Source organism: Adelges cooleyi, unplaced genomic scaffold (assembly GCF_023614345.1).
Source record: "Adelges cooleyi isolate 19-005CV unplaced genomic scaffold, UGA_ACOO_1.1 ACOO_flye_CR_arks_rails_tigmint_CR_PRNA_30, whole genome shotgun sequence".
Taxonomy (NCBI): Eukaryota; Metazoa; Arthropoda; class Insecta; order Hemiptera; family Adelgidae; genus Adelges; species Adelges cooleyi.
The window spans coordinates 7,870,785-7,897,268 of NW_026095971.1; the positions used below are offsets into that span (position 1 = coordinate 7,870,785).

General features: G+C 27.8%; 5 protein-coding genes across 11 annotated transcripts; 4 read left to right on the plus strand and 1 right to left on the minus strand.

Moving 5' to 3' along the window:
* The first annotated feature begins 436 nt into the window (after nt 1-436).
* LOC126839324 (leukocyte elastase inhibitor-like) lies at nt 437-9,298 on the plus strand. 5 transcript variants are annotated; one of them, XM_050574594.1, is made up of 8 exons: nt 437-594; nt 984-1,066; nt 1,136-1,315; nt 1,600-1,807; nt 2,198-2,406; nt 2,465-2,650; nt 3,298-3,445; nt 4,238-4,770. In XM_050574594.1, the coding sequence occupies exons 1-8, from the start codon at nt 585-587 to the stop codon at nt 4,405-4,407; spliced, it is 1,194 nt and encodes a 397-aa protein (XP_050430551.1). In that variant the 5' UTR covers nt 437-584; the 3' UTR covers nt 4,408-4,770. The 5 variants fall into 5 exon arrangements, with proteins under 5 accessions (XP_050430551.1, XP_050430553.1, XP_050430549.1 ...); XM_050574596.1 differs by lacking the exons at nt 437-594; nt 4,238-4,770 and adding exons at nt 643-727; nt 8,356-9,298; XM_050574592.1 differs by lacking the exon at nt 437-594 and adding an exon at nt 643-727 and having other exon boundaries at nt 4,657-5,139.
* Nucleotides 9,176-10,977, plus strand: LOC126839326 (CXXC motif containing zinc binding protein). Its single transcript, XM_050574599.1, has 5 exons — nt 9,176-9,298; nt 9,403-9,486; nt 10,383-10,439; nt 10,524-10,605; nt 10,691-10,977. The coding sequence occupies exons 1-5, from the start codon at nt 9,293-9,295 to the stop codon at nt 10,945-10,947; spliced, it is 486 nt and encodes a 161-aa protein (XP_050430556.1). The 5' UTR covers nt 9,176-9,292; the 3' UTR covers nt 10,948-10,977.
* LOC126839325 (metaxin-1) lies at nt 10,352-13,615 on the minus strand. 2 transcript variants are annotated; one of them, XM_050574598.1, is made up of 7 exons: nt 13,504-13,615; nt 13,296-13,413; nt 13,090-13,236; nt 12,485-12,588; nt 12,254-12,419; nt 11,264-11,650; nt 10,352-11,189 (listed from the first exon to the last, which is right to left on the minus strand). In XM_050574598.1, exons 2-7 carry the CDS (start codon nt 13,383-13,385, stop codon nt 11,142-11,144), a joined length of 942 nt encoding a protein of 313 aa, XP_050430555.1. In that variant the 5' UTR covers nt 13,386-13,413; nt 13,504-13,615; the 3' UTR covers nt 10,352-11,141. The 2 variants fall into 2 exon arrangements, with proteins under 2 accessions (XP_050430555.1, XP_050430554.1); XM_050574597.1 differs by having other exon boundaries at nt 13,296-13,586.
* A 162-nt stretch (nt 13,616-13,777) lies between these two features.
* On the plus strand, nt 13,778-15,133 carry LOC126839327 (40S ribosomal protein S15). Its single transcript, XM_050574600.1, has 4 exons — nt 13,778-13,919; nt 14,499-14,584; nt 14,665-14,902; nt 14,979-15,133. The coding sequence occupies exons 1-4, from the start codon at nt 13,905-13,907 to the stop codon at nt 15,090-15,092; spliced, it is 453 nt and encodes a 150-aa protein (XP_050430557.1). The 5' UTR covers nt 13,778-13,904; the 3' UTR covers nt 15,093-15,133.
* Nucleotides 15,134-17,147: 2,014 nt separating this feature from the next.
* On the plus strand, nt 17,148-26,388 carry LOC126838008 (activated Cdc42 kinase-like). 2 transcript variants are annotated; one of them, XM_050572076.1, is made up of 21 exons: nt 17,151-17,414; nt 17,482-17,573; nt 17,639-17,776; nt 17,859-18,065; nt 18,122-18,271; nt 18,399-18,547; nt 18,609-18,749; nt 18,810-18,969; nt 19,033-19,149; nt 19,222-19,322; nt 19,386-19,516; nt 20,060-20,205; nt 20,541-20,685; nt 20,774-20,880; nt 21,489-21,701; nt 21,765-22,013; nt 24,425-24,567; nt 24,636-24,841; nt 24,943-24,994; nt 25,069-25,303; nt 25,930-26,388. In XM_050572076.1, exons 2-21 carry the CDS (start codon nt 17,490-17,492, stop codon nt 26,158-26,160), a joined length of 3,105 nt encoding a protein of 1,034 aa, XP_050428033.1. In that variant the 5' UTR covers nt 17,151-17,414; nt 17,482-17,489; the 3' UTR covers nt 26,161-26,388. The 2 variants fall into 2 exon arrangements, with proteins under 2 accessions (XP_050428034.1, XP_050428033.1); XM_050572077.1 differs by lacking the exons at nt 24,636-24,841; nt 24,943-24,994; nt 25,069-25,303; nt 25,930-26,388 and having other exon boundaries at nt 17,148-17,414; nt 22,131-24,509.
* Nucleotides 26,389-26,484: the final 96 nt, after the last annotated feature.

Here is a 26,484-nt window from a genome sequence, read left to right on the forward strand (position 1 = left end):
AGTTTAAACGTGCTTATTTTCTATGAGTAATTCGTTAATTTTACATTCATAACAGTAGTTACTAGAACAAAATCGAAGTTTTAAGCAAGTAAAATCATACATAATTTTGGCTTCACTATTTAGTATTCTGCAAAATGTATAGAGTAATCACTTAATGGTAAGTATTAAATTTGCTTAAATATATAAAATTGTCCTACGTTTACACAATTCGTAATTTTTAGTTATCACTTAAAACCGTTTAGGGCGGGCACTCTGTAGTGAATACTAATGCGGAATGCCAAGTAAATAGGTATATCAAGGAGCTGTGTTACCAATTCTTACAATATGGCAGCCGATTTTTTCTCGTAAGAAATACACTGCCGCCTTAAAAAACCGTCAGCCATGTTGTTGGTATCTCAAGTTGTTGACATACCTTATTATTTTGTCATGATGATTACTGAATAGTGATTATAGTAATTAATGTAATACACACTACACATAGGTATTATTTGAAATATTTTATTTAATTGCAGAAGTATTATAAACTAAATTGTTTAATTTAAAAATATTAGTATTTAAACTTTTTTAGAAACCAACTATCAGAAATGAGTGACGGTTAGTATCAACAACATCCATAATAGTTATGTTCCCAACTATTAAAATTAAATAGGTGCCAATATGCCATATGGTCAATGTAAATCACGTCTTACTGTACTATTTAAAGTTTTATATGTTAAAATAAATATAGGTACTCAGTTAACGTTTAAAAATTAACTAATAACAAAATAATTTACTCAATAACGAAATGTATGTCTATTCCAACCAGCTTAGTTTAATATTTAAATATAGTTTAGAAGAACATAAATACAGTATAAAATTAGATTTTTAAATAAGCGATACAATTTTTTTTAACATTACTGATTTTAAATATTGTAGTTTCAAAACAGTGTATTATGTTATTATTCATTTTTTATATATATTAGCTGTTAATACTTCTGTTTCAGATCCAAGAAGTATGACACTTGCATTGAACAATTTTGAAGCATTAAGTTTAGCCAATCAGGGTTTTTCGTTGTCACTTTATTCTGTAAAGAGCATATTAAATATTAGTAAACTTAAAAATACTATTGATACTAAGTTTAATTATTATTTTTAGAAATTAAGCCAACAAGATGGAAATATATTCTATTCTCCAATAAGTATACATATCATCTTGTTCATGGCTAGTATTGGAGCAGCAGCACAAACATTTGATGAAATTTTGAATACTCTACATTTAACTAAGGAAACCAATTTTTCGGAAATATATAAAGAATTATTAAATAGTTTAAAAAAAGTAATTTTTTTTTATTTTATTTTATTTGTTATACTCCGTTTGGTAAGTGAATTTTCTGTGTAGTACTCCGCCACTACAGCACAATTCCTACCCGTGATATGCATGAATCGTATATGTTCTCATGACAAATAGAGAATAAATTAATTTTTTTTGTAATGATTTAACTGAAGGTATAATTTTTTTTTCATATGTTGACAAAATCTTATTATACCAAGCTTCTCGTTATCATGGAAATTGAGGTAATAAAATTAAATAATTTGATTGTATATTGTGTACACACTTAGGAAAACAGTACACTAAACTTAGCCACTGGGATGTTTGTTGAAAATTCTTACACGATAAAGCAAAGTTATTTAGAAAAGACAAATGAATACTTAAACTCTACAATTGAAAAACTCGATTTTAAATCTAATCCAGAAGTTCAACTTGTTTATTTAAATAACTGGGTTGAAAGCAAAACAAATGGTAAAATCAAGGATTTATTCTCAAAAGGTATTATTATTTTTTCTCAAAATGCACCCAGTCAATGTTAATAATTATTAATTAATCATTATAATCGAAGGCTAGTTGGACATAAGGGGAACATGATAACTTTAACAATTCAATAAATATGGGTTTTTCTTGATTTTTTTTTTACTTGGTTTTTTTAATACTGATTACCTACAGTCAGTAAAAATTAGCAATTAGTCATTACCCAAAATTATAATCTTAAACAAAAGTCTAAGTGTTAGGTGCTACTTTTCATACGAGGCATCGATATAATGATTACATACTGTGCAAACCAGTATTATTGGCATGACCTAAACATTATTTATAATAATGTTATAATATTTACATTGTTATTGAATTGTTTTATTATTATTATTATTATTTATATTACAGACTCTATAAATGAAAATACAGCTTTAGTGTTGGCCAATGCTGTGCATTTTAAATGTGATTGGTTACATAAATTTAATGTTGCAATAGACGAACCATTTTATGCGACACCTACAACTAAAGTTAATGTTAAAATGATGAGCCTCACTAAAGATTTACTTTATTATCATGATGACCAATTGATGTATTCAGCATTAGAGTTGCCATATAAAGTAAGTCTTCTTAAACAAGAAAACACCATAAGTTTAACAAAACAAAATTTGTGTGCAGAATCATAATTTTAAAATGATAATTTTATTGCCTGATGCAAATGGTGGTTTAAATGATTTGGAAAAAAATCTTTCTAAAATAAAACTAAACGAGCTTACAGAAAAAATGTCCAAGTATAAAGTAAATGTCAAATTACCACGATTTAAACTCGAACAATCATTTGACCTTCAAGATGTATTGGTAGAAGTAAGTTAAAAAATAACAATTTATAAAAATATAATATTTATTAATATAATTTTATTATAATATTGGTGGCTTTGTGTTTAAGTATTCCCATAAACATAAAAATAGGTTTGTTAAAAAGATTGGTTAAATAATTTAAAAATAAAATTAATGAATTAGGAAATTTAGCAAAATAATGTATCAGTCAAAATGTTTTGCAGTTCTAGAATAGGGTTTTTGTGTAGAAATGGGTAAATGCTTATCAACATTTTTTTTTGTGAGTTTTCATGAGTAGGTTTGACATAAATATTAAAAACATTTACCTACAATTCAAGAATTTGGTTTAGGTATGTAGATGCAGTTTTAACTCAATATTTGTGATTTCCTTCAAGATTTAAATTCTCATTATCCTTCTATTAAATTAACATTAAAAAAAATTATTCTCAGTTATTTGTGAGTGTTGAAAATGATTGCTACCGAAATACCTGTATATGCTAATACTGAAAAGTGTATCAGTTTTGTGTTGAACGGCATCTTTTAATCTTTATTACTTCATTTTTCAATATTTTTTACTTAACTTTGTATACTTCACAAGTTTGGCTTAGATTTTTTTCAAGTTCAATCAAAAACAATAATTGTTTAATTTAAATTACTCTGTATAATTTCTATAGCTTGGTTGTCTATCAATGTTCTCACCAACGGAGGCAAACTTTTCTGAAATATATGATCGGTCTGAAAGACCTTTGTACATTAGCAAAGTTGTTCACAAAGCTTTTGTTGAAGTAAATGAAGAAGGGACAGAAGCTGCAGCTGCTACAGGTAATGCATATGTGTTTAATTAACTCCTTTCTTCTTTTTCTAATATTTTATTGTTTCATTTTTATTAATAACTATTATTAATTTTTAAACATGAGTATTTTTATAAGTTTTTATACTTAAAGTGTATAACTTACTGGTTTAAATTTCTCCCTTAATATTTAATAAATAATAACTGGTTTTAAATATGTAATCCAAATCTCTATATCCAGTGATTGATCTGGGAGTAGCTACAGAGTGACTAAGTTTACTCTAACTCGTTTTAAGATATTTAACTGTCGTCGTGTAAATCATTCGATAGTACCTGTCATGGTAGTACGGCAGTACTATCACATTTTTTGTTGTCGTGTAAATGGGCCTTTTATCAACAACAGATCACTTCTATTAACTTTCTCCCACTCTATCACTGTTTGTACCTTTGAAAAAATGTACAGTAGTAATTAAAATCTCAAAACTAATTATTTAATTATATCCATTTTAAAGAAAAAAAATAATGAAATATTTAAATAAACCCTTAACTACAAAAATAATACTCTATAGCGTTTATGTATTTCAGCAGCAATGTTACCACCATCTGCGCTGATCAGTCTATTGTATCTGTATCCATTTTTTTCTTATTATCAATCCTTCAATTGGCTGGCTGCAATTCTGCAATCCTTACTATAACGACTTATTCTTTTTAGTACTTTCATATCACATTTTTAACATACAGTTTTAGTACATAAAAATCTTCTATAGTTGAAATTAATTTACTATAGTTTAATCAAATTACCTATATTTTGTTCTTTAAATTAGGTTGTGTAATTCGAAAGAAAAGAAGTTTACAGACATCAAAAACTACAAATTTCATTGCCGATCATCCTTTTTTGTTTTATATATTATCTAATAGGAATATTAGTATTTTTGTAGGACGTATGAGTGAAATAAAACCACAAGAACATGTTTGTGTTAATGAGGAACTTTAATTATTAATAAATTATCACAATAATGCTAATATCATAAGCGCAAATAGCAAGACATTTTGGAAGGTCTGAAGTCTAGTAATTTAAAGTATTAATAAAAAATATTATTGTAATTAAGTGAATGAATCCGATATTACTAAATTTTGGAGTTGAGGTTTGAGAGAGTTGAGTGGGACCTTTTCCCTACTTCTCCCTCCTATTTGTGTCATTGTCAATACTTATTTCAATATTGCTATACTATTGTGTTATTAGGGATGGTTATGTATGCTCGATGTATGCTGATGGAGTATCAACATGTTGATTTTCTTGCTAACCATCCATTCATCTTCTTCATAGTGAGCAATAACATTGAACCTTTATTTGTTGGTAGATTGCTAAATATAATTTGAAGTTAAATATAATATAATATTATGCTTTTTTTAATATTCCTATTTATATTGTTGTACTTTTAAACTGGAATTTTTTATTGTTAAGTTTAAAAATAATAAACTTTTAGCACAAAAATTATTGTTAATTATAGTCTATAACCAACTAGTATACTATTATAAGTATTAGGTTACCATAAGCACAAAAGAGCTAATTTTTTTTTTTTTGTTATCTATGGAGTCCATTTAACAATGTATAATGTGTTAAGTGTAATTATTGTGAGCTTAATTTATTAGTTTATTTATTCACATAGTATTATTAATAAATATTAAAATAACTCAATTTATTAAACATACTACTTGTCATAAATCATATTAAAATGTTTATTTTTTTGTAGAAATTGTTCTCCGCATAAAATGCAACAACTGTTGTATCTCCTAATAATATTTTGTTTAACAGGTATTATATTTTAACAAGGGAATTCTCACTAAAAACAAACCTTTGTCCTTTACTTATACCTTAATCATACACTCGTTTATACTTTTTATAAAAAGCATCATTCTAAATGTGATGATTAATTTTGTATTAGGTAATATTCAATTAAAACAACATATATTTTCCTAAATTATACTGGACTGACATTTATATGATAATAACGTAAAGGTGCGATTCCTATGCCCGCGACTACAGCCGCGCCGCGGCGCAATCGTTTTTTTTAGCCGCGCGGCCTAAAACGAATTCCCTATAGATGAGCAATCCGACAGTACCTATGCACTATGAAGTCGTAGTGTGATAATTAAATTTAATATTGTATATTTTTTAAAATGTCGGTGTCACGCCACCATATAAAATGTTACTATCTATAACATTTTTACAGTAATCTGTTTTACATCACTTATGTAAAATTTTTTAAAAAATACAATATGTTCCAAGCCAGGGAAAGTGAGGGACTTTTAATGTACTTATTGAGAAACACTTATGGGAAAACCAAACGAAGTTTCGATTTTTTTAGATTAAACTGGTATGAGTTTAACTATGTGTTAAACTTAATAGAAGCCGATATAACTTGTAATCCAACAAATAAAATTAAGAGACTAATTTCTCCAGCTAAAAATTGGTAGTTACGTTTAGGTAAATTTGAAAACTCGTACTATAATCATAGCTGGTAGTGTAATTAAAATTAGTTCTCGTTTTGTTGTTAGTCTTTGTTATATATTTTGTGGATTCCAAATTAGATGTCCTTCATTCCTATATGAGGACTCCAATCGGTCGTTCGTCCTGCTGTAAATTCCAAATATGTTGCCCAATTCCACTATTTGTGTGTTTATTTAAAATCAAACTCTTTATCAAGTCCGCCAGATCTATAAGCGTTTGCGCCCAATGAGCTTGATAGGGTCGTATAGTTGAGTTGAGAACTCCTGACTGAGATTGGTTCATACCTTGTTGATTATTTTCCACCTCCAACTCGCTTACTATACGTAAAACGTCCATTTTCGCCCTTATTTTTAAGTAGGCGAAAAATATTTTACCGTCAATCAGTGGCGTAATTTGGTCATGTATGAGGAGGGGGGGATAAAAAAAACTGCATACATGTTATTCATCGCCCCCTCCCTCCCCCCATTTTTTTTTATGTATACCACTGTGATTTGTATAACGCCAAGGGAGGATACGACACCCACCAAATCCCCCCCCCCGTAATTACCCCACTGCCGTCAATGCCATACTTTTGAAATAAACATCGATGGGGTTTTCTTCAGCTGTTTTTAAAAGGTGTTCCATAATTTTCACACTTTTTGTAGATGTTAAATTAATTTTAGGAGCACTCTCTATCTGTCTTTCCGTATCTTGTTCTCCTTGAGGAAACGGTGTATTTTTACTTGTATCTTCCTCACCATGTTCACTGAAAATTGACATGTCGCACCCCCGCTTAAAAAGTGACACAACTCAAAAAACATGATTTTCGAGGTTATTATAGCATAATATTTTAAATAAATATCATAGGTATCATTATTGTGTAAAAACGTCATAAGTCTATTGTTATTTTTCACCGATAGATGGCGCACGACACTTTTGGTATTACAATATTTTACATTATGTTGTACTTTTTTAAATGACTATTGGAAATGACTATTTTTCTAGTTGTGTTACTTTTTAAGCGGGCTTGCGATAGCCGATGTATACTTTAGCACAGACGATATATATATATTTATAAATTAAATATTAATGAACTCTCCCCAACAAACTCTTTCATTCATCCACGAACACCAGTCATATATTTTATATTACATATCGCCGCCTTGGTAGAACAATGACAACTGCAAAAATTGAAATTTTACAGGAGAACAAAGAAACCAAATTATTTTCACTAAAATGTTGTGGGATGTAATATTAATGGAATGGGAATGTTGGGAAATTATTACAACTACAGTTACGTCGTTTTTCTACCTTATGCGTTTGATCTATGTATTTAAACCAGGGTACGAAACAATTACTAAACTTTTCCAAAGAGTTCCAGTTTAACATTAACTGTTTCACAAGAACTTTAATTGAAATAACTTTTTGATAATAGTCTAACAATAACTTTTATCAAAATAACTTTTTGATAAAAGTCTAATAAGAACTTTTATTAAAATGACTTGTTGATAAAAGTTCTGTTAATATAAGTCCTTGCCAAAACCGTTTCATAAAATTTCTGATAATAGAAGTTCCTACTAGATTATTTTTAATAAAAGTTTTTACATGCAAGCTGATCAGTATCGCCAGTGACGTATTTTGAACAAAATGTTGGAGGGTACCCAATTTTTTCGTTCAATCCCAGTGTCCGTAATTTCTGTATTCTCTTGTTTTTCATAGTTTTTTTTTCACTCTCAACTTAAGTACCTCCCTCCTCTTTTAATGCCGACCACTTACATCTCACTTATGGTAGTAAATATTTATAATATAATTTAAAATTATAGATTTTGTTTAGTCGCTAGTTTGATTATTTATTCTATACATTTTTTTTTATAACAAAACTAAATTAAATTAAATTATAAAATCTAGACGTCTTTTTTTTCGTCGGTCTCCACAAAATAATGATTGATACAATATTTCATTGTAAATAATAAATACTGTAAGCGTAACAATAGCGTAAAAATATGTTGTTTTAAATATTTGATAATGATTATAGATTAATTGACAACTTAGATGATGAAAACTTTTATTATAAAAAAACTAAAAAGTTCTGTAAAGAACTTTTAAATAAAAGTCCTCGACAAAAAAGTTATTGGAAGAACTTTTATTATAAAAGTTCTCGGAAGAACTTTATAATAAAAGTTTGAAAAAAAAAGTTTTTGCATTAACAGTTTCAAAAAAGTTCCTTAAAAAAGTATAAGTTAGAACAGCAACTTTTTCAATATAAAAGTGTACAGTTATTTTGGAACCCTGATTTAAACACATTGAAGCATTTAGGCCATTTTACCAAATTTTGCAGTTAGGTCATTGTTCTACCGGGGCGGCGATATATATTTATATGATAATATACTATTTCAATTAATATTAAATGCAATATTATACTAATTAATTGTTCATAACAATAATTAACAGATGGATTAATTAGCTTATCACGTTCATAAAGAGAGGAGCCACGTCGCGGCCGCCACTCGACCGCTCTCGGAGCGGTCAGAGTCGCGGGGCTATAGACGGCAGACGCCCGCGATCGTCAGAGGAATCGGTCATATAGTAGTAACATGTACAATGTAGGATGTACAATGACGTTGAGATAAGGGAAGCATAAAATTTTTGAGTCATAGAATAGATATTTGGAGAAAAAAAAATTAGAGAAAATAAGTGAATACAATAACTACAATTATTTATATAGATTATAGAGCAGCGGTTCCCAGCCTGGGGGTAATTACCCCCCAAGGGGTAAAACACGATTTTTTGAGTGGTAAAGACTCAACTATTTATTTTTATTTTATGTACTTTATATTTATTATTATTAACTCTGCATCAGTCATATACATGTCATATACCTTCAAAAAATATTTTTTTTACTTTTTATTGGGAGGGAGGGGTATTTATTAGTATCTAACCAGATTTATGGGTAATAGTCTCAAAAAGGTTGGGAATCGCTGTTATAGAGTGATGATATTATATACCTATCAAATTATTTTAAATAAATATATCTCTACACCTAGGAATGGCCTAGAAACATAACTACTTATATTTTATAATTTATTCTTCCAAACTCAATGTTTCTTTATCATTAATATTATTATCAAATGATAATATTGATATGATTTTTAATTTTACTGTTTACCTTTAATAATAATGTAATACTATAGTCTATATTTTATTACCTAACATTGTTAGCAATCGACTATAAACTATATTATTAACTATTTTATATAGTTCACGGTGTTATTTTACAAATTATCAGCTCTATGTATACATTATATAGTTCTAATATATTATTGTTGAATAATTTAAGATTTTGGATTTAACCTCATAGTTAAAAACGTTAAGTCAATAGCTACAAAAAATGGTGGTATGTATATGGTGTTAATGTTAATTACCGTATTCATATGTACCAATTTATCACAATAATAGTAAAATTTTACTTTAACCAAGAAACATGTTGTATATTTTTAGAAAATATCTCTTCAAATTAAAGCAAATTTAGAAAACATAACTGATTTAGCACCAGATGGTCAAGATTTTCGATGGTATTTAAAGGTACTTTAGTATTCCTTAAATAATATAAGATATAAATTAAAATTTTTGTAAACTTTTCATAATCACTACAACCATTTTTACTTTTATATTGGCTTCAAAATTAATTTCATGTTTAACAATTTTTTAAAATGTTATATTATATTTTTATAGATAAAATATATTATAGACATAGGCAATGCGAAGCACCTAATTTCCAGCGTTAAAAAACTTGACAGCTGGAATTTAGTTTAAAAAATGATTATTTCGAAATCAAGAATAGAAAGTAAATAATTTTGTTAAATGGAATATCTTAACAATTTTTAAAATTATTTTCTATAAAATCAGTTTAAAATTGTGAAAAATGCTTATTTCAAACTTCAAGCTAATATATTTAAAACAAATGTGACGTTCCTTCCAGAATGTCATCTTTTTTCAATTAATATGTAGGTATTATATTTTGTTAATGTGTGAAAATCTAAAAAATAACTACAATTAAAATATCCAGATTGTATATAATACATTTACACTGTAGACAAACTAGATATACCTTTTAACTAATATTACTATATCAAATTCCTTAATAAATAAGTTTTATAACGACTCTTTTGTATTTAAAATAGGTTATTAATAAAAAAATCCAGGACTACTACGACTGCTATAGACAAACGTTGCCTTGTTTATAATTGTATAATAGTGTACGATAAATTTATTATATTACTTTAACAAAAGTTTTCTGATTAAACACCTTTACACAAATATACAAATATATTATTATATGCTATAAAAATTATAATAATATTCTATTGAGTAATGCATTTAACGTAAATTAATTAGCACCTATTATAAATTGATTTTAAATTTAATCTAATAACTTAAAAAAATACTTTTATGATGCACATCTTATTTATCGGTTGCAGTTTCAATGTACAAATTGTGGCGAGCAATCAGATAAATGGATATATATGTCTCAAGACGTTAGTATCAATTTGATTTTAACAAGTAATTAATGTTAAACTTATTATTATAAAATATTTAAAATCTATCCTGATTTCTTTAAGGAAAAAGTTTCAATGAAAGGGAGTAGAGGTGAAGCTAATTTGGTTACTAAGTGCAAAATGTGTTCTAGAGACAGTTCAATTGGTATGATTGAAGATAATTTAAACTATAACATTTTAACGTTTTTTATATGGCTACAAATTATTAAAAAGTACTGAATTTTGTTTAGATATTCTACCTGAAACTGTATCAAAATATACTATTGAAGACTCAAACAAATTTAAAACAGTTGTGTCGTTCGACTGTCGAGGCATGTCAGTTGTGGATTTTTCACCTAGAAATGGCTTTAAGTGTCGTGGCATTGAAAGTAATACACCTTTTGAGGATATAAACTTAGAAGAAAGAGAATGGGTGGACTATGATGAAAAAGCAGGTCATCCAGTTGGAATTTATGAACTTCAACACAAACTCATAAATACTAAATAAACATAATATACTCATTTTGTTTTTTGTTAACTGTTTTTTTTTTTATAAATGTCAATAACTCAATATTAACTTTAAAAATATCAGTTCAGAAGCAATTTAAGTAATTAAATTGATTACTAATAAATTTAGGAACATACAGAAAGAAAGAAATAGCCTACTACTACATTATATAAAATGTATGGTGATTAAAAATATCAATTTTCTTCATCCTCTTCTTCTTCATCATCGCTTGTATCACTTAACTGTTAACAAAAAAAAAAATATATAAGCTATATAACAATGTAACCAAATGTTACTATGATTTTATATTACTTACTCTAATTAATCCTATTTTGAATGAATATACAACCATTGTAATTAGAGAAGTTAGTCCAATCAATACATTTCTAGTTTCGTCTCTTTTGTACCAACGTATAACTTCTATTTTTTTATTAGATTCCTCTTTTTTTTTTTCATTACATTTGTGAGCTTGCCAATCTAGTTTGAAATACTCTCTAGATATTCTATCAATCCATATACACAAATTTTTACATGTCTTTATGTGTGCTTGTAGCTTATTATCATTTAATGGGGCGTTTGATAGTGGTCCTAAATAACTATAGGCAACTGCATCTAATAATGTAGGATGAGATCCAAAAAAGTAAAAATTATTGCCCAGACGATTTTCTAAGCCATTAATACATTTTATTGCCTCGGTATAAATCTAAAAAAAAAAAAATACTTGTTAAATATATTAATAACCATTTCAATAAAATAAAATATATACAATATAATTAAAGTAGATGAAAAGTAAAAACTACTTAAATATAATCTATACTCTGTCCCTCAAGAGACCATGCCGCGACCCGTCGAAAATTGGCCGTTCAGCGCATCCCCGCGCAGCACCCAGTGTGACTTGCGTTCCCCCAGAGACCGCCCTGTCTTCGACGGCTTAGTCTTCAGTCTACATGCGCAAAACCGGCATGTTCTCTCAGCAGACAGGGTATAGATCCTAATACTTAAATTATCTAACTAAAGTCGTAACTATGTTAAAAAATAAAATAACCAATCATTAGCGACAAAATATATATATAATTGTGCATTCATCAATTTTTTACTGTCTCATAAGAGAATACTAGTAGTACGTTTTGGGTTCCGAGTAGTACCATTCTCTTATAATGTATACTGTGGAGTAATTTTATTAACGATTTAGGATATAGCTGATTTGTTATTTTTTTTTTTAAATAGTTTACTTAAGAACTATAAAAAATATATCATTATTACACACAGAACTTATTTTATAAATAGTTTAATTACTTATACTTACTTCCATCATAATATCATTATCAGAATCTAAATGGCTGTATAATGTATAGATTTTATGTTTGGCTGCTTTTTCATAAGCATTTGGATAATACCAATTTAATGGAAATTTTAAAGCGTTTCTATACAATGGCTTAGTAAAATTAAGACAATTATTCTCATCTAACCACCTAAAAATAAAAAAAATATGAATATAAATAACTTAAACTATGAAGAAAAAATATGTAACATTTACCAAGCATATAATAATGCTGGTTCAAGTTGTGCATCTAACATACTGATTGTAGCATATTCTTCAGCAAGTTGTTGGTTAGACAATCCAAAATCAGGACTAAGATTCTGCAAGTGTAAACTAAATAATTTAATAATTGGAAAAATAGTAAGCCATGTTCTAGCATGGAACATGCTTTAGCCTTGGCCTCCTAGCTCAAAAACGACACAAAATAGAGTGATAGGCCCTACTTCTGTTAAGATTGATTTAAATGCACCGGATAATTTAGATGTGGTCGGCCCCTATGCCTCTTGCCTCAGCACCTCTACTTATATTATGCTGCACAACTGAAATAGGCGTAGCGGTCTCCATTACTACTTTGATGCGGCACTCATATACACTGTGTAACATATAAAATATAAGATGCCGTCAAAATAATAACGAGTTGTCGTCATCATGCAAACGTTTTGGCCAGAACATATAATTAAGACTATACTATTGTCATAAATCTTAAGGAGATTATAAATCGGAAATAATCACTATTCAGAAGCCAGCAGGCTAAAGTATGTTCCATGTATTATAATTTTACCCGTTAGGCTTTAAGTAGACTGTAACTTTTTTTTACTAACTTGTTTTTCAAGGCATTCTATTAATTGATCTCTGTTGGATATTATTCTTTTTTTAAAGCTGACCATGGGCAAATAGCCATTTACAGATTTAAATGGATTGTTCGAATAGTTGATAGTAATTGGTGCATTGGTAAATCTAGCAAATGCCTAAAATAAAATATGAATAAACAATACTAAAGTTGAAGATGATAGAAACTATTCCTTACCAATACTTCTAGACATTTGTAATCAATTGAAGGTAATCCCCAATCTCCTTTCCAACTATCTACTTCCAACTGAGAAGGATTAAACATCATTTACTTTTGGAGAAAAAAATCCGTTAGCCTAAATTCAGATTATCAAAAAATTAAATCAAAAAGAAATAATCATGACAAAATATATTTAGTTGCCATAGAAATAATAAAAAACATTCACATGAGGGTGCTTCAAAACAGAATCACAATTCCCGACATTTACCAAGTAGCAACTGCAAATATGAAATATTTTATATCTTAAGTCTTGAGTCGACTCTTGCTTTGCGAATTTCCTTATCATTAATACAGATTTAAGAGTAGGTATCAAATATATACACTAATTATGTCAAAGACTTCGTAAATATTTAAACTGTCAGTGTTGACAGTATATTTGTCATTGGCAACACTGTATGAAAATTCGGATAAACATGTTTTGCCATTAGAAGAAAATAGGGTTATATTAGTAATACAGATTATTGTGGTTGATTTCTTTCCCTTTTACGTGTACGGTCTATTCTTTTGAACAGCTAGTCACGTTTTTCTAAAAATTTCCTAAGTGATCGGAGAAATCGCAACGAAAAGATGGCTGAACCAGTTGTAAGTACATTCATAAGACTTGGTGGTAATATTACAACTTGGAGTAATTCAGAAAAAACATAAATTTCGAAATCTATTTATTCCCAAGTTCTGTTCACAATATCAACGTCTTACATAATATGTTACAATTATTATATTTTAAATTCTACTTAACTTTATTTTACGTATATTTACAACAATAATAATAAGCCATAACTAAACATACGTTATTTAAAAAATATCTTTTGGCAAAGACTTGACGTAGCTTCACACTGGAGTCTCAAAAGTTTTTTTTATTTACAAAATAAATTATAATAATATGAACCGTCCTATTTTAAATAAAAGCTATAAAAAAATTGTAATAATTGTTACAATTTGATATTTTAACTATAAATTACTATGGAGAAATGTATCCCTCAATAACTTTATAATTGTGACTAAAACCTAAATTAAAATATTTAATATAAACTTATGAAGTATTATTTAAACAAAAAATTGAAGAAAACAAAATTTTAATATTACATTTAGTGTTTTTCTTATTATTTGTGAAGTAGATTTTAATTACTGAAGGGTAACAAACGGGTTAATCTAATTTTTCAGGCAGAAGTTGAACATAAGGCAAAAAGGCCTTTCCGTAAATTCACTTTCCGTGGTGTTGATTTGGATCAACTTTTGGACATACAAGGGTATAATTAACAATAGTATTCTAGTTTAATATTGTTGAAATTTATTTACTTAAATAATGAAAAATCAATTTGTATTGCAGTGAACAGTTGATTGAATTGTTGCACTCCCGTGCTCGTAGGCGCTTTTCTCGAGGCGGACTCAAACGCAAAGAGTCTGCATTAGTAAAAAAACTACGTCGTGCAAAGAAAGATGCACCACCAATGGAAAAGCCTGAGGCTGTTAAAACTCATTTACGCAACATGATCATTGTACCTGAAATGGTTGGTAGTATCATTGGAGTCTACAATGGAAAGGTTTTTAATCAAATTGAAATTAAGGTAATTAAAGTTTGAATATCAATATTTTTTTTCTTTCTAACAAACTATATTTTTACTTCTTTAAATTTAATTTTAGCCTGAAATGATTGGACATTATTTGGGAGAGTTCAGTGTCACATACAAGCCAGTCAAACACGGTAGGCCCGGTATTGGAGCCACTCACAGTTCTAGGTTTATTCCATTGAAATAATTTTTTTTTTATTCAATATAATGACATATGGTTAATCATAATCTTTTAGTTTTTTTTTGCCTTCTTTGTCCAATAACATTATCTTATAATAATTATGTTTTGTTAAAATATATTACTGAGGTTACTTATTGATGACAAAAATATTTTGGAATACAATGATAAAATGAAAACTCTGCTATTATAAAAATTACAATAGTGTACTATACAAACATGACTATGGTAAAATTCAACAAAAAACTTGGTGACGAATGTGCGTTATTAGATCCAGAACAAACATCATAAAACACAAAAAACATATAAAACAATATTATTTGCTAAGAAAGGTTAGTAGAGAAAATAGGAACCAATTTGTAGATCTTCATAGTGTGTACATTTCATCAATAGAATCAGATCTTTATCAGGTCTTGTATATTAAACTAATTAAAATATAAAATTTTCTATCAAATAATTTAATTTGAAAAGTTGAGTATTTTACTATTACTCAGTACCTACTATTGTTTTATTAGTAGGTATACTATTTAGCTAAATTATATTTTTATGAAATGTAAATACCGTGTATTTTACTATAGCTGTCATTGAAAGCATAATTAGTAATAATTAATAACAGATTATTTTATGTGGATAACTTTCAGATGTATCCACAAAAGATTTCAATTTTCAGTCCATATAAGTTTCAACACATTCATACCAGAATGATTGTATTGTGTGATAATATTTAATCTAAATGCATAAAATTGTTGGTTGTATGACATGTTTTAGGGGAAAATTGTACATAGGTGCTTTTCTTTTTAATATTAATGGTGAATAGTAATAATTGTTTACTAGTATTAGGAAGCCTCTATAAAATTATCATCATGTAGCTTAATGAGCCTTAGTCTTAACGCCATCGTGAGATAGTTTCTTAAAAAATTCACTATCAGGGCCTGGTGTAAAAATTAGCATATTTTCTATGTAGTAATAATTGGCGTGCCCTACAACTTTGGAAACATAGTATTACCTTATGATGTACATGCCTATCACTTTTTCAATTTTTTATACTTCAGTATAGAGCTATTAGAAATCTGTATCCAGAGAACTCACACGATAGTTATATATTATATTGTACAATATTGTTTTCAAAGTGCCACCAAAATAATAAAATTCTATGACTACAATGCAGCCTACAGTATAAATTAAGATTTTATGTCGTGGTGTTATTATTATTATTATTAAAATTTTTAAAATTATTCTAAAATTGATTTATGACAAAAAAAAAACACTTAAAATAACCAATTTTAATATTTTTCCTTCAAGTAATTAATCAAGTTCAACTAAATAATGATCAATTTTGTTTTTAGAAACAACCGCCAAGATTCACCGTTCAAGACAATATTTAATAGGTTACTACCAAACGAAAATGATTATAGTTGATTTTTATCTTTATGCAAATTGCAATGCAATATCTAATCAACCAATTATTAAGGATTTTTAAGGCGTAAAATATAATTTTTCGACATCATAAATTTTCATAGTTATTATTACAGCTGTTTGCAGAGTGGCGAGTTTTGAGAATTGAGCAATAATAATATTTTAAAAATGAAAACTTTAGTTTTATGGTACTGGCTTGAGAGCCTATGTAATATTGTAATAAGAGCGGTTAATCTGCATCCTGCTAAAGCGCTCTGATGACAGGGCGGATAAATTGTATGTTACATGGGTAGCTAATAGGATTTAAATTCCAGTAAGTATTTATTATACTTGAATCTTGATAGTTAATCTCTATAATTGAGTATACAATGGTATACTCAATGGCCCTATTCAACGGTAACTCATGTGTATGGCGGCGACCCCGGAGTTATTAAGTTGTAATTTGCTACTTTCTAGTTTCTGATTATAATGGCATTCGGAAATTGAATCTCTAGTATTAGTAATTAGTACGAGCACATATTATTTATTATATTTATAAATTATAGTCTATGGTAAAAGTTATAACCATAATTAAAACAATTATTGTTTAATTTTAAAAAAGTGTTCAAGTTGGCACCACTTTAAATTCTGATAAATGATAATGTTTTTTTTTTAACATATAGAATGTAGAAGTACTTTTAGCTTAAGTAAAGTAGAAAATATCTATTAAATTGTTATGCGTTGTTTAGATTTAGTTTATTTTGAAACTAGCCGAATAACTGTTAGTTAACTCGCTCACAGCCATTCTTATATTATCTATGATCTTAGTGTTGACGTGTCTGCCGTCACAATATATTTTGTTGTGACTGGTGATCAAAATGTACTCTAATAAAATATAGTGTAACATACTAACTAGGTTTTTGCAATTTGTAACAAGTGTGTATCAATGATTAATCAAAACTTTTCGATTGTGACTATTAACAAGTTATGTTTGTTTTGAAAGGCTGAAAGATGTCCAAAGCCATAGATCTGTATGAATTCTTGCTGGAAGCCGAGCTCCATCAATATTACTCGGAACTGAAAAACGATCTGAAGGTACATAATATGTCTAATACTTTTACTTAGAATGGATAATTAATGTATTGTTTTATCGTCTTAAGGTCATGACTGTCTCTCAAGTCAAGTTTGTAACGGAAGACGATCTTTATCAAATTGGCATGACCAAGCCAGAAATAAGAAGATTAAAAAAATATTTCCAAAAATATTACCCTCAAAATTACTTTTCGAAATTTAAAAAAGTAGGGTTTTGTTTATTATTTACAAATACCTACCACAATGTTTAACATTTTATTCTTTAATGTTAATTATTTGTTTGTTTAGTTAATAACATTAAAGGATAGTAAAGATCAATGGAGTGAATGTTCTGGTTCACAAGATTCCTTGAAACCTATTTATGAGAAACGACCCCCAGCTCGTGTCCCTAATAAACATATCATTCCTGCAGATTCAATCACTATTAATAAAGAGTTAGGTGTAGGGGAGTTTGGAGTGGTACAACAAGGTGTCTGGACCAATGAAGGAGATAGAGTAAGTGTAATTGATCAAACATTGATCTATTCTTAAATTGTATTATTATGTTAAAGATTCAAGTTGCCATAAAATGTTTAAGTCGTGATCGTATGCAAAACAATCCCATAGAATTTCTTAAAGAAGCTGCTATTATGCATAGTATTGACAACGAACACATTGTCCGATTATATGGTGTTGTTCTAGATACAGATGCATTAATGCTAGTAAGTAAACATTTCTAAATAGTTTTTAGTTAATAAACAAAACTGAATAAATCATAATAATAATTTAATAAAAATGAAAAATAATAAATAATATAACAAAATTATATATGTGTATATTAAATTATAGGTTACTGAATTGGCGCCACTTAGGTCTCTTTTAGAATGTTTAAAAGAGCCAACACTTCGTGCCAGTTTTCCAGTCATGTCATTATGTGACTTTGCAATACAAATATGCAATGGAATGCATTATTTAGAAACTAAAAGACTTATACACAGGTAATTTCCTTATGAACTGAACAGTTTTGTTTTTAAAATTTTATTTATTTTGTTTATTCAGAGATTTAGCTGCCAGAAACATTTTAGTTTTTACAAAAAATAAGGTTAAGATATCAGATTTTGGATTATCACGGGCACTTGGTGTTGGTAAAGATTATTACCAAACAAATTTTAATGTTAACTTGAAATTACCAATTGCATGGTAAATATAATTGTATCTATAATTATTGTCAAAAATCTAAATATAATTAATTTGACTCAGGTGTGCACCGGAGTGTATAAGTTATTTACGCTTTACTTCAGCTTCTGATGTATGGGCATATGGTGTAACATTATGGGAAATGTTTAGCTATGGTTTTCAGCCTTGGGCAGCTCTTACAGGACAGCAAATTCTTGAGGCTATTGATGAGCCCAATTTTCAGGTACCTAAATCTATTTTCATTTAGTGGATTTTTTTTTAAATTTAATTAATTTTTGTTTTTTAGAGATTAGAACAGCCTGATTGCTGTCCAAAAGAATATTTTAATGTCATGTCTAAGTGCTGGCAACATGATCCTGCTAAGCGACCACGTTTTTCTGAATTAGCATCTATTCTACACGATGTACGCTTACTTCTACAATTTTTTTATATAAATGTATTGTAACTATATAGTTTTTCTTTTTATATGATTCAGTGCAAACCAGAACAAGTTCAAACTGTTGTAAACTTTGAAGAGAAAAAAAGAGATATGCTCCAATATACTATTAAAGAAGTCATAACAGTACTTGATAAAATGTATGTACTAAGAATTAAACCCCATTTTACTTTATTTTTTTAAAAATTGTTATTTTAAAACAGGCCTGGTGTTCCGAATCTTTGGAAAGGAGTACTGTGTAATGGAAAGACTGGTTTATTTAATCCTTCTAACACTGTAGCTTATTTGGGTATGAATTTGCCCTCAAACAGGAATTCTGAATTTAATAGAAATGGTAAATATTTTATAATTGTATATTATTATAATAATTAACTATTTAAAACAAAAGGAAAAACTATTGACTTGTCAAAATATATTTTTTTTTTTTTTTTTAAAGTTTATTCCTAATAACTTCTAGTTTTTTACATGATTAAGACAACCGAATCTTTATAGTGTCCAAAAGAGTTTAATAAACTTATGCGAACAAAAAAATATATATATTATTTAATTAAATTCACATATTAAAAAAATATATAACAAATTATTGAATATTACATTACTTTGATTTAATAATTAAAACCATTTAAAACAATTCTGATTAAATATTCAGGTACTTCCATAATATAAACAACACTCTTGAAAACAAAATAGTAAAATTGTACATTAGATTTCTGAGATTAGAACAATCCTATGTTTGCGCATCTTAATCTGTATTTAACCCTGGTATAGGCAAATTGATTGTTAAAATACACACTCACTAAAAACGAATTTATTGTAGGTATAATTTTTAATTTTATTAAATGCTTGTTTACTTTTTTTTATTTTGTTTTTTTTGTAGATTTAAAATACTCTTCACGTCGAAGTAGTCGCCTTAAAATTGACATGATATCTTGCCCACAAGGTGATGTGAAGCATATGGGTCATGTGGGTCTTGATGGGGCTTATTTTGGAGATATTGAGTTTATGAGTACAAATGCACCAAAAGTAATTATAATCAGTGTTCTTATTAACTAGTTAATAGCTACTGTGTTTATGGAAGGCATCCAGTTAATTTGTTTATTAAACAAATGATCTCACCTAGTATTATATTTATTAATTTAAAAAACTTTAATACTAAATAAATTATTATTATTTAATATTTAAATTTTATTTGTAAAGTGAGCTGCTAAATTAAATTTTTCAAATATTGGAATAAAATATAAACTCATTAAAATATATTTTTTTTAATAGATGCTGAACTTGAAGAAATAATTTAATGAATTTGTTTTTTCATGAACTATTATTTTTCATTAGTAATAGTATAAACTTATATTTTTTAGTATAATCACTTACCCCATCAAGTTGTAGCACCTTACAAACCACAAGAAGACTGTGCTAGTGTTAGTGATTCTCCAACTTCTATTAAGGCTTGTTCAGATCGAGCACCATTACTAAATGGTAACAAATCAGAGAACAAAAAAAATGGTATGTTATTTGTAATATTAGACAAATTTATTAAATTATATTATTTATATTTATACATATATATATATATATACATATATATTAATAGATTTAATTGTATGGCTAGAAAAAAATAAATTAGCCAATATCTTAACTGACCATGAGTACCATGAAATTAGTGATGAAGATACTGTTGCTGAAAGTCCTAGGTTTGAGGTAAGCTCAGTTATATTTAAACTAAATTATTTAATTAAAGTTAATTTAATTTTACTGATTACTTAAATAGTAACTATTTTACTAAATGTAACAGTTAGAACTGCCGTAATCGAAGTATTAATTTAACTTAATCATTGTTATATTACTGGGCGGGGAGACATGGCCAAGAGTAGACAAGCAGTGTTTTTCGCGCTAGCCATGGTTTAAAACTCGGCTGCTGGTTGTTTCTCTTGCTGGGCGGTTAACTGTCTTCCCTAGGTCACAATTCTTGTCGTCTACCAATGATGTTATTAACAGAGTTGATTTGGGGTAAAATTATTCACCATAATATCAGAGTATTTAGGATTTTTAAACATCAGCCCAAATCGATGAACATGCCATTGATGGCCCCTCGATTTTAATTCTATACAACCCTAATTATTTGTTGTTAACAGTGTTACTAATTACATTATTTTTATTAAATAGTTTTATTATTTAAATTTATAATCCATAAAATATGCCTAAACACTTTATTTTACATAATTATTATAATGACAATTAATGCTATAAGAATAATTTATTTTATATTTATTTGTTATAACTTATTTGCATTTACATGGATATTTTAGAAAACTTTTGATTTTGGTCCAAGCCTGGTAGAAGAAATGGAAACCATGTTCAGAACTATAAGCACAAATGGTGTTAGTAATTATGCTGTGTCGCCACCAAGATCACCATTAGATCCTCTTGACACAAACCATCGAAATGAATTAAGGGAAATAGCAGCTACTATTGCTGCCGCTGCTGCATGTAACTCTAAGTCCAAAAAGAAACAAGCAACAGTAATTAATTAACTTTACATTACAAAATTAATGTATTATATTATTGTCCACATTAAATACTAGGTAAAACCAATATCTGCATCAGATGAAAAATCTCTGGATTCTGCCATTGCCATGGCTAGTGAGTTTGCTAATCGATCAATGGGATCGGATATTGAACAACCTCATAATCTTGTACCTGAATCTCCTTCATCACCTAATAAGCGCAAGTTTACATTTAAGTTCCCTCCACCAATGGGTTCTCTTACAAAAGCTCAAAAACATGAAATAAAAACATTTACTGATGAAGCTGCTTCTATTCCTGACATTCAAGTAAGCCTCAGTACTATTCTAACATACATCTATTACTTACTAACAATATTTTGTCTTATAATGCAATTTTTTCCTATTTCCTTTTGATATATTTCTTATATTTGCTTGTTAAAATAGTCATATAGTAGCTTACAATCGTTTTCATCTTTTATTAGTGCAGATTCTTTATTGGACAATGCCCCATTTCGTTTACCTTTATGGGACAAAGCATCCACAGAGTTTTATTTTGCTCGCTCAAGAGAACTATTGACCAAAGAATCTCCTAGTATTGGTTCATTAGACTATATTTCTTGTAGTTCTTTAAGAACAAATAAGTGCTCCAGTATAGATTCAACTGAAACATTAGTTGGTGACCAATACTCATGCCCCAATTCTCCCAAATTTAGATCTATAAACAAAACAGAAACATCATTTAGATCAAATACCTTGCCATCGAGTAAAACTAAAGATAAATTAAGACGCAGTTGGTCTGACTCTGAAAACAGTATTTACGTGTCTAAAGACATCCTTACTAAAAATCATTCCAATTTCCGTCTAATTGATGATGAAAACGGGGAACTCTGAGTGTGCTTTATAGGTTGATTTTTATTTTACGTTCAGTTTTGCGTTATTATTAGATTATAGTGATTGTCTAGGCCTTAGCCTACTCACGTACTTAATTTTATCTTTTAAAATATATACTACATATAATAGTTTTATTTCTCTGCATCAAAACAACAATTTGAATGCTCTATGCACGTCTCTTAAGTAATCATTTTAATGAATATAAAAAATAGCTAGAGTTGGGCATTTATATTTTGATATACTATTAATACATTCTAAAAAGTGAATTTTAATTGAATGGGCTGTTTGATAAAAAGAACATGTCTAATTTGTTGAGAATTTTACTTAAGGGGCCTCTACACTAGCATTTATTAAGGCGCATTGTATAGGCAATTTTTTACCAAAACTTAACATTAAGCGAAAATTTTTAAACACTTATATTATCATAGGAAAGAAGGATCTATTTTAATACTTATTAATTTTTTTAAATTTGTATAATGCATGTATGATTTTGTACAAAAATATGTTCCTACTTCAAATGTACTGTTCCTAAGAATATTTTGATTTAAGTACTGAAAAAACACGTGAATTCTTCATAAAATTATCAGGGTATTATCAGGATCATGGCACAATTTGTAAATTATTTTTAGTTAATTAATTATTTCAATGTAAAAAACTACTACTTCCAACTTTTTTAAACTAAAAATATTAATTTAAAAATTTTTTTTTTTAAATTATGCCACGATTAATGACTTGAAAATGTTAAATAATGTTTGAAGAATTCAAAATGTTTTCAAAAGTTAAATTGGAGTATTCTTAGGAACTGTACGTTTGAAGTAGAATGAGTTGTTTTTGACCTAAAATACACAGGTGTAGAGATCCTTTAAGTATCTTATTTGAATCTAACTTCATTGTTTCATGTTAAAACAAAACATATCCAAGTATTTATATAGTTTTTATTTTAGATAAGAGCTGTTACTAACTAGTAATGTAATTTTTTTTCTTTCCTGTAAAATGTTTGACTTCTCTTTTCCAAATAACCCGTTCAATTGTATTCTTATTAACAAAATTTATTTTCCTGGCATTTATAAACCATATACACAATAATCGGTAACATAATATTAGTGAATCTAACAACATACGTTAATTATGTAGTAACAAGTTAAAATTTTATAATTAACATATTAACTTGCTTAATAGACTTATGTTATTTGATACATTTTTTGTATTGCTGATACATGTTCAACTCTAATGTTACAGTATTCTTTATTATCATTCCATAAAGTATAAATGACCACAGAAAAATTTTAGGTTCAATCAACTGTATAATTAATTGAATTGGGAATTTCGAAAAGGGCTCATATTGGTCTATATGTGTAAATTAAAAAAATGCGGAAAAATCAATTTTGATCAAAACTCAAGATGGACCCTTTTCGAAATTTACAGTTCAATTAGGTATGAATTTTATTTCAGTCTAAATATTGTGTGCTGACTTTAATAATAATTTATCTAATGGAACTCTTTTTTGACATATAAAAAGTTACACATTGTGTTTATATTAATACATTTGTTGAGCTATAAATAGTTAAACTTATTATTATCATCATTCATCTGCTCTAAATAAAAGCATGAATAAAAGTTTACAAGATGTTTTGAAATAACTTCAAAACTAACATACCCTTTTTGTATTTTATGTTCCTTTCTCTTTACTTTGTAGTTAATACTTCTCCTAATGCAGTAAAAAGTAAATGTAGATTAGTATAAGTCGTTTGCTTTGTTTTTTTATTTATTTTATGTGTGTGTTTTGTTTAATTTATATTTCCCTTTTTCCTTCTACACTCCTATTCGTTTCCACTATACGCACATAGGGTTGTTTGACAGAAGAAGCCAAACTTGCATATAATGGACTGATTGAGAAACCTACAAATGTTGAGTGTACTAACTCCTTGAGAATGTTAAAAAAGACTCCTATTGCAAAACCAAAATTCAAGCCAAATAAAAATGATAACGGGTAATTGATTTAATGCATAATTTAATTTTTTTTAACATTATTAAATGTTCTGAATCACAATTTTATAGAGCATTAAGCGGTGTATCTGAAGATGATACAAACGATTCAAGTTGTAATATTATACCTTTGCCTCCTAAAGATCCAAGGACTATACAGCAACTGACAGCTTCCAAGCCAAGACACCAAAGAAAATACCCATTAATCATGCCAAACTCAATGCCACAGTATGGGAACCAGACCAGTGATCAACCAATACTTGGTGGACAAGCTACAAGTAAACTAAAAATAATTTATTTTAATTGATTAAAAATAGTTTATTCTTAATAGTTAATATTATAGTAACTGTTTATTATTATTAATATAATTATTTTTTAGATTTTGAGGAGAAATGTAGTTTTATTGAAAATAATGAAATTCAAGATCAAAAGTAATTAATTAAAACAAAATCTAAATTTAAATGTTTTTTTTTTGTATATTATATTTTAATTTTCTTTTTATTAGTACTGAAGTAAGTTTTGATGAACGCATAGCATTAGAATTGGATGCTCTTGATCATTTAGATATTGTCGAGTCACCTGTAGCTGAGCAACCAATGATTATTTTCCAAAAACTCAAAGATGAACATAATGTGTCACCTTCAAACGAAGATCATAAAAACATAACAGAACAACATTTTGAAGAAAATAGCATTGAGAGTGATGAAGTTCGAATAATGATAAAAGTTCTTGGTCCTAAGGTAAGTGTTCATAACTGTGTTATAATTAAATCGTTAGTCACGTTCTTTTTTAACGTCGGCGGTCGCATGGTAATGATTCTCTCAACCTTTTGTATTTACAACCTTAAATTTTATTAATTACCTAAAGATATATACTACAAACACATAATTAATTATATTAATTATGCATATATTATTTATAAATGTATATCCACCATAAAAAACTAACTTAGTCGCAAATTGAGAAATCCTTTACCTTGTTTGCACAAACTGCTTGTTAAATGGTTATTTATTTTTTCCATATGTATAATTCTTTACTTGGACTACATTTTATTGATAAGGTATAGGTATTAAACAAGACAATAAACAAAGTAGTAACCAACATTATCATATAGTGAACAAATCTCTCACCATGCGACCAACGATGGGTTAAAAATACTTACCCAGGACCAGCAGCAGCTAAAGGAAAACTGGCGTGTGTCATACAAGAGTGTCACTTAAATCTCTCTATACCGCCTCATCCATAAATTTGTTTTAATCACAAAAAAATTTGTTATTTAAAAATTAATATTCGTTTTGATCACAAATCTTCTTTGCTATAATAATTATTGCTGTTTCTATAAACAATTGTATATTATTTATTAAAGATGACAAGTGCACAGTGTATAGACATATTGAAGGTGACTGGCTGGGATGTACATCATGCAATCAAATTGGCAAAACTAGAAGCTACTTTGGAGGTTGAAGGACATTCTAAAATTGCTCATGACATATGTCTGAATGCTTTAGAATGTGCTAATTGGGATATAGTAAAGGCTGCTAGTGGGATTATAACTAACATTACAGCAACAATCAACAATAGGAGTATTTTAGTGTAAGTTATATTATATTGTGCCAAAATACTTAACTTACAAAATTAATTTAATTAGGTAATTACAATTATTATCTTTAAAATGCAATTATTTAACATAGAAATAACGACTTGCCAATTATGAGACTTCTTTTTTAAACCAATCTTGTTCACTTTTTTTAAATGTATTTTTTTAATACAAATTCTTGTTCCTAATTGACTTTGGCAATTTTGTATATTTTATTTATCATGTTTTTTTAAATTAATATATATTATATGTAAAATCAAAACAAAAAAAATATGTTTTATATTTTATAAATTTTGTACTAAATAATGGAAATATTTTTTTAAC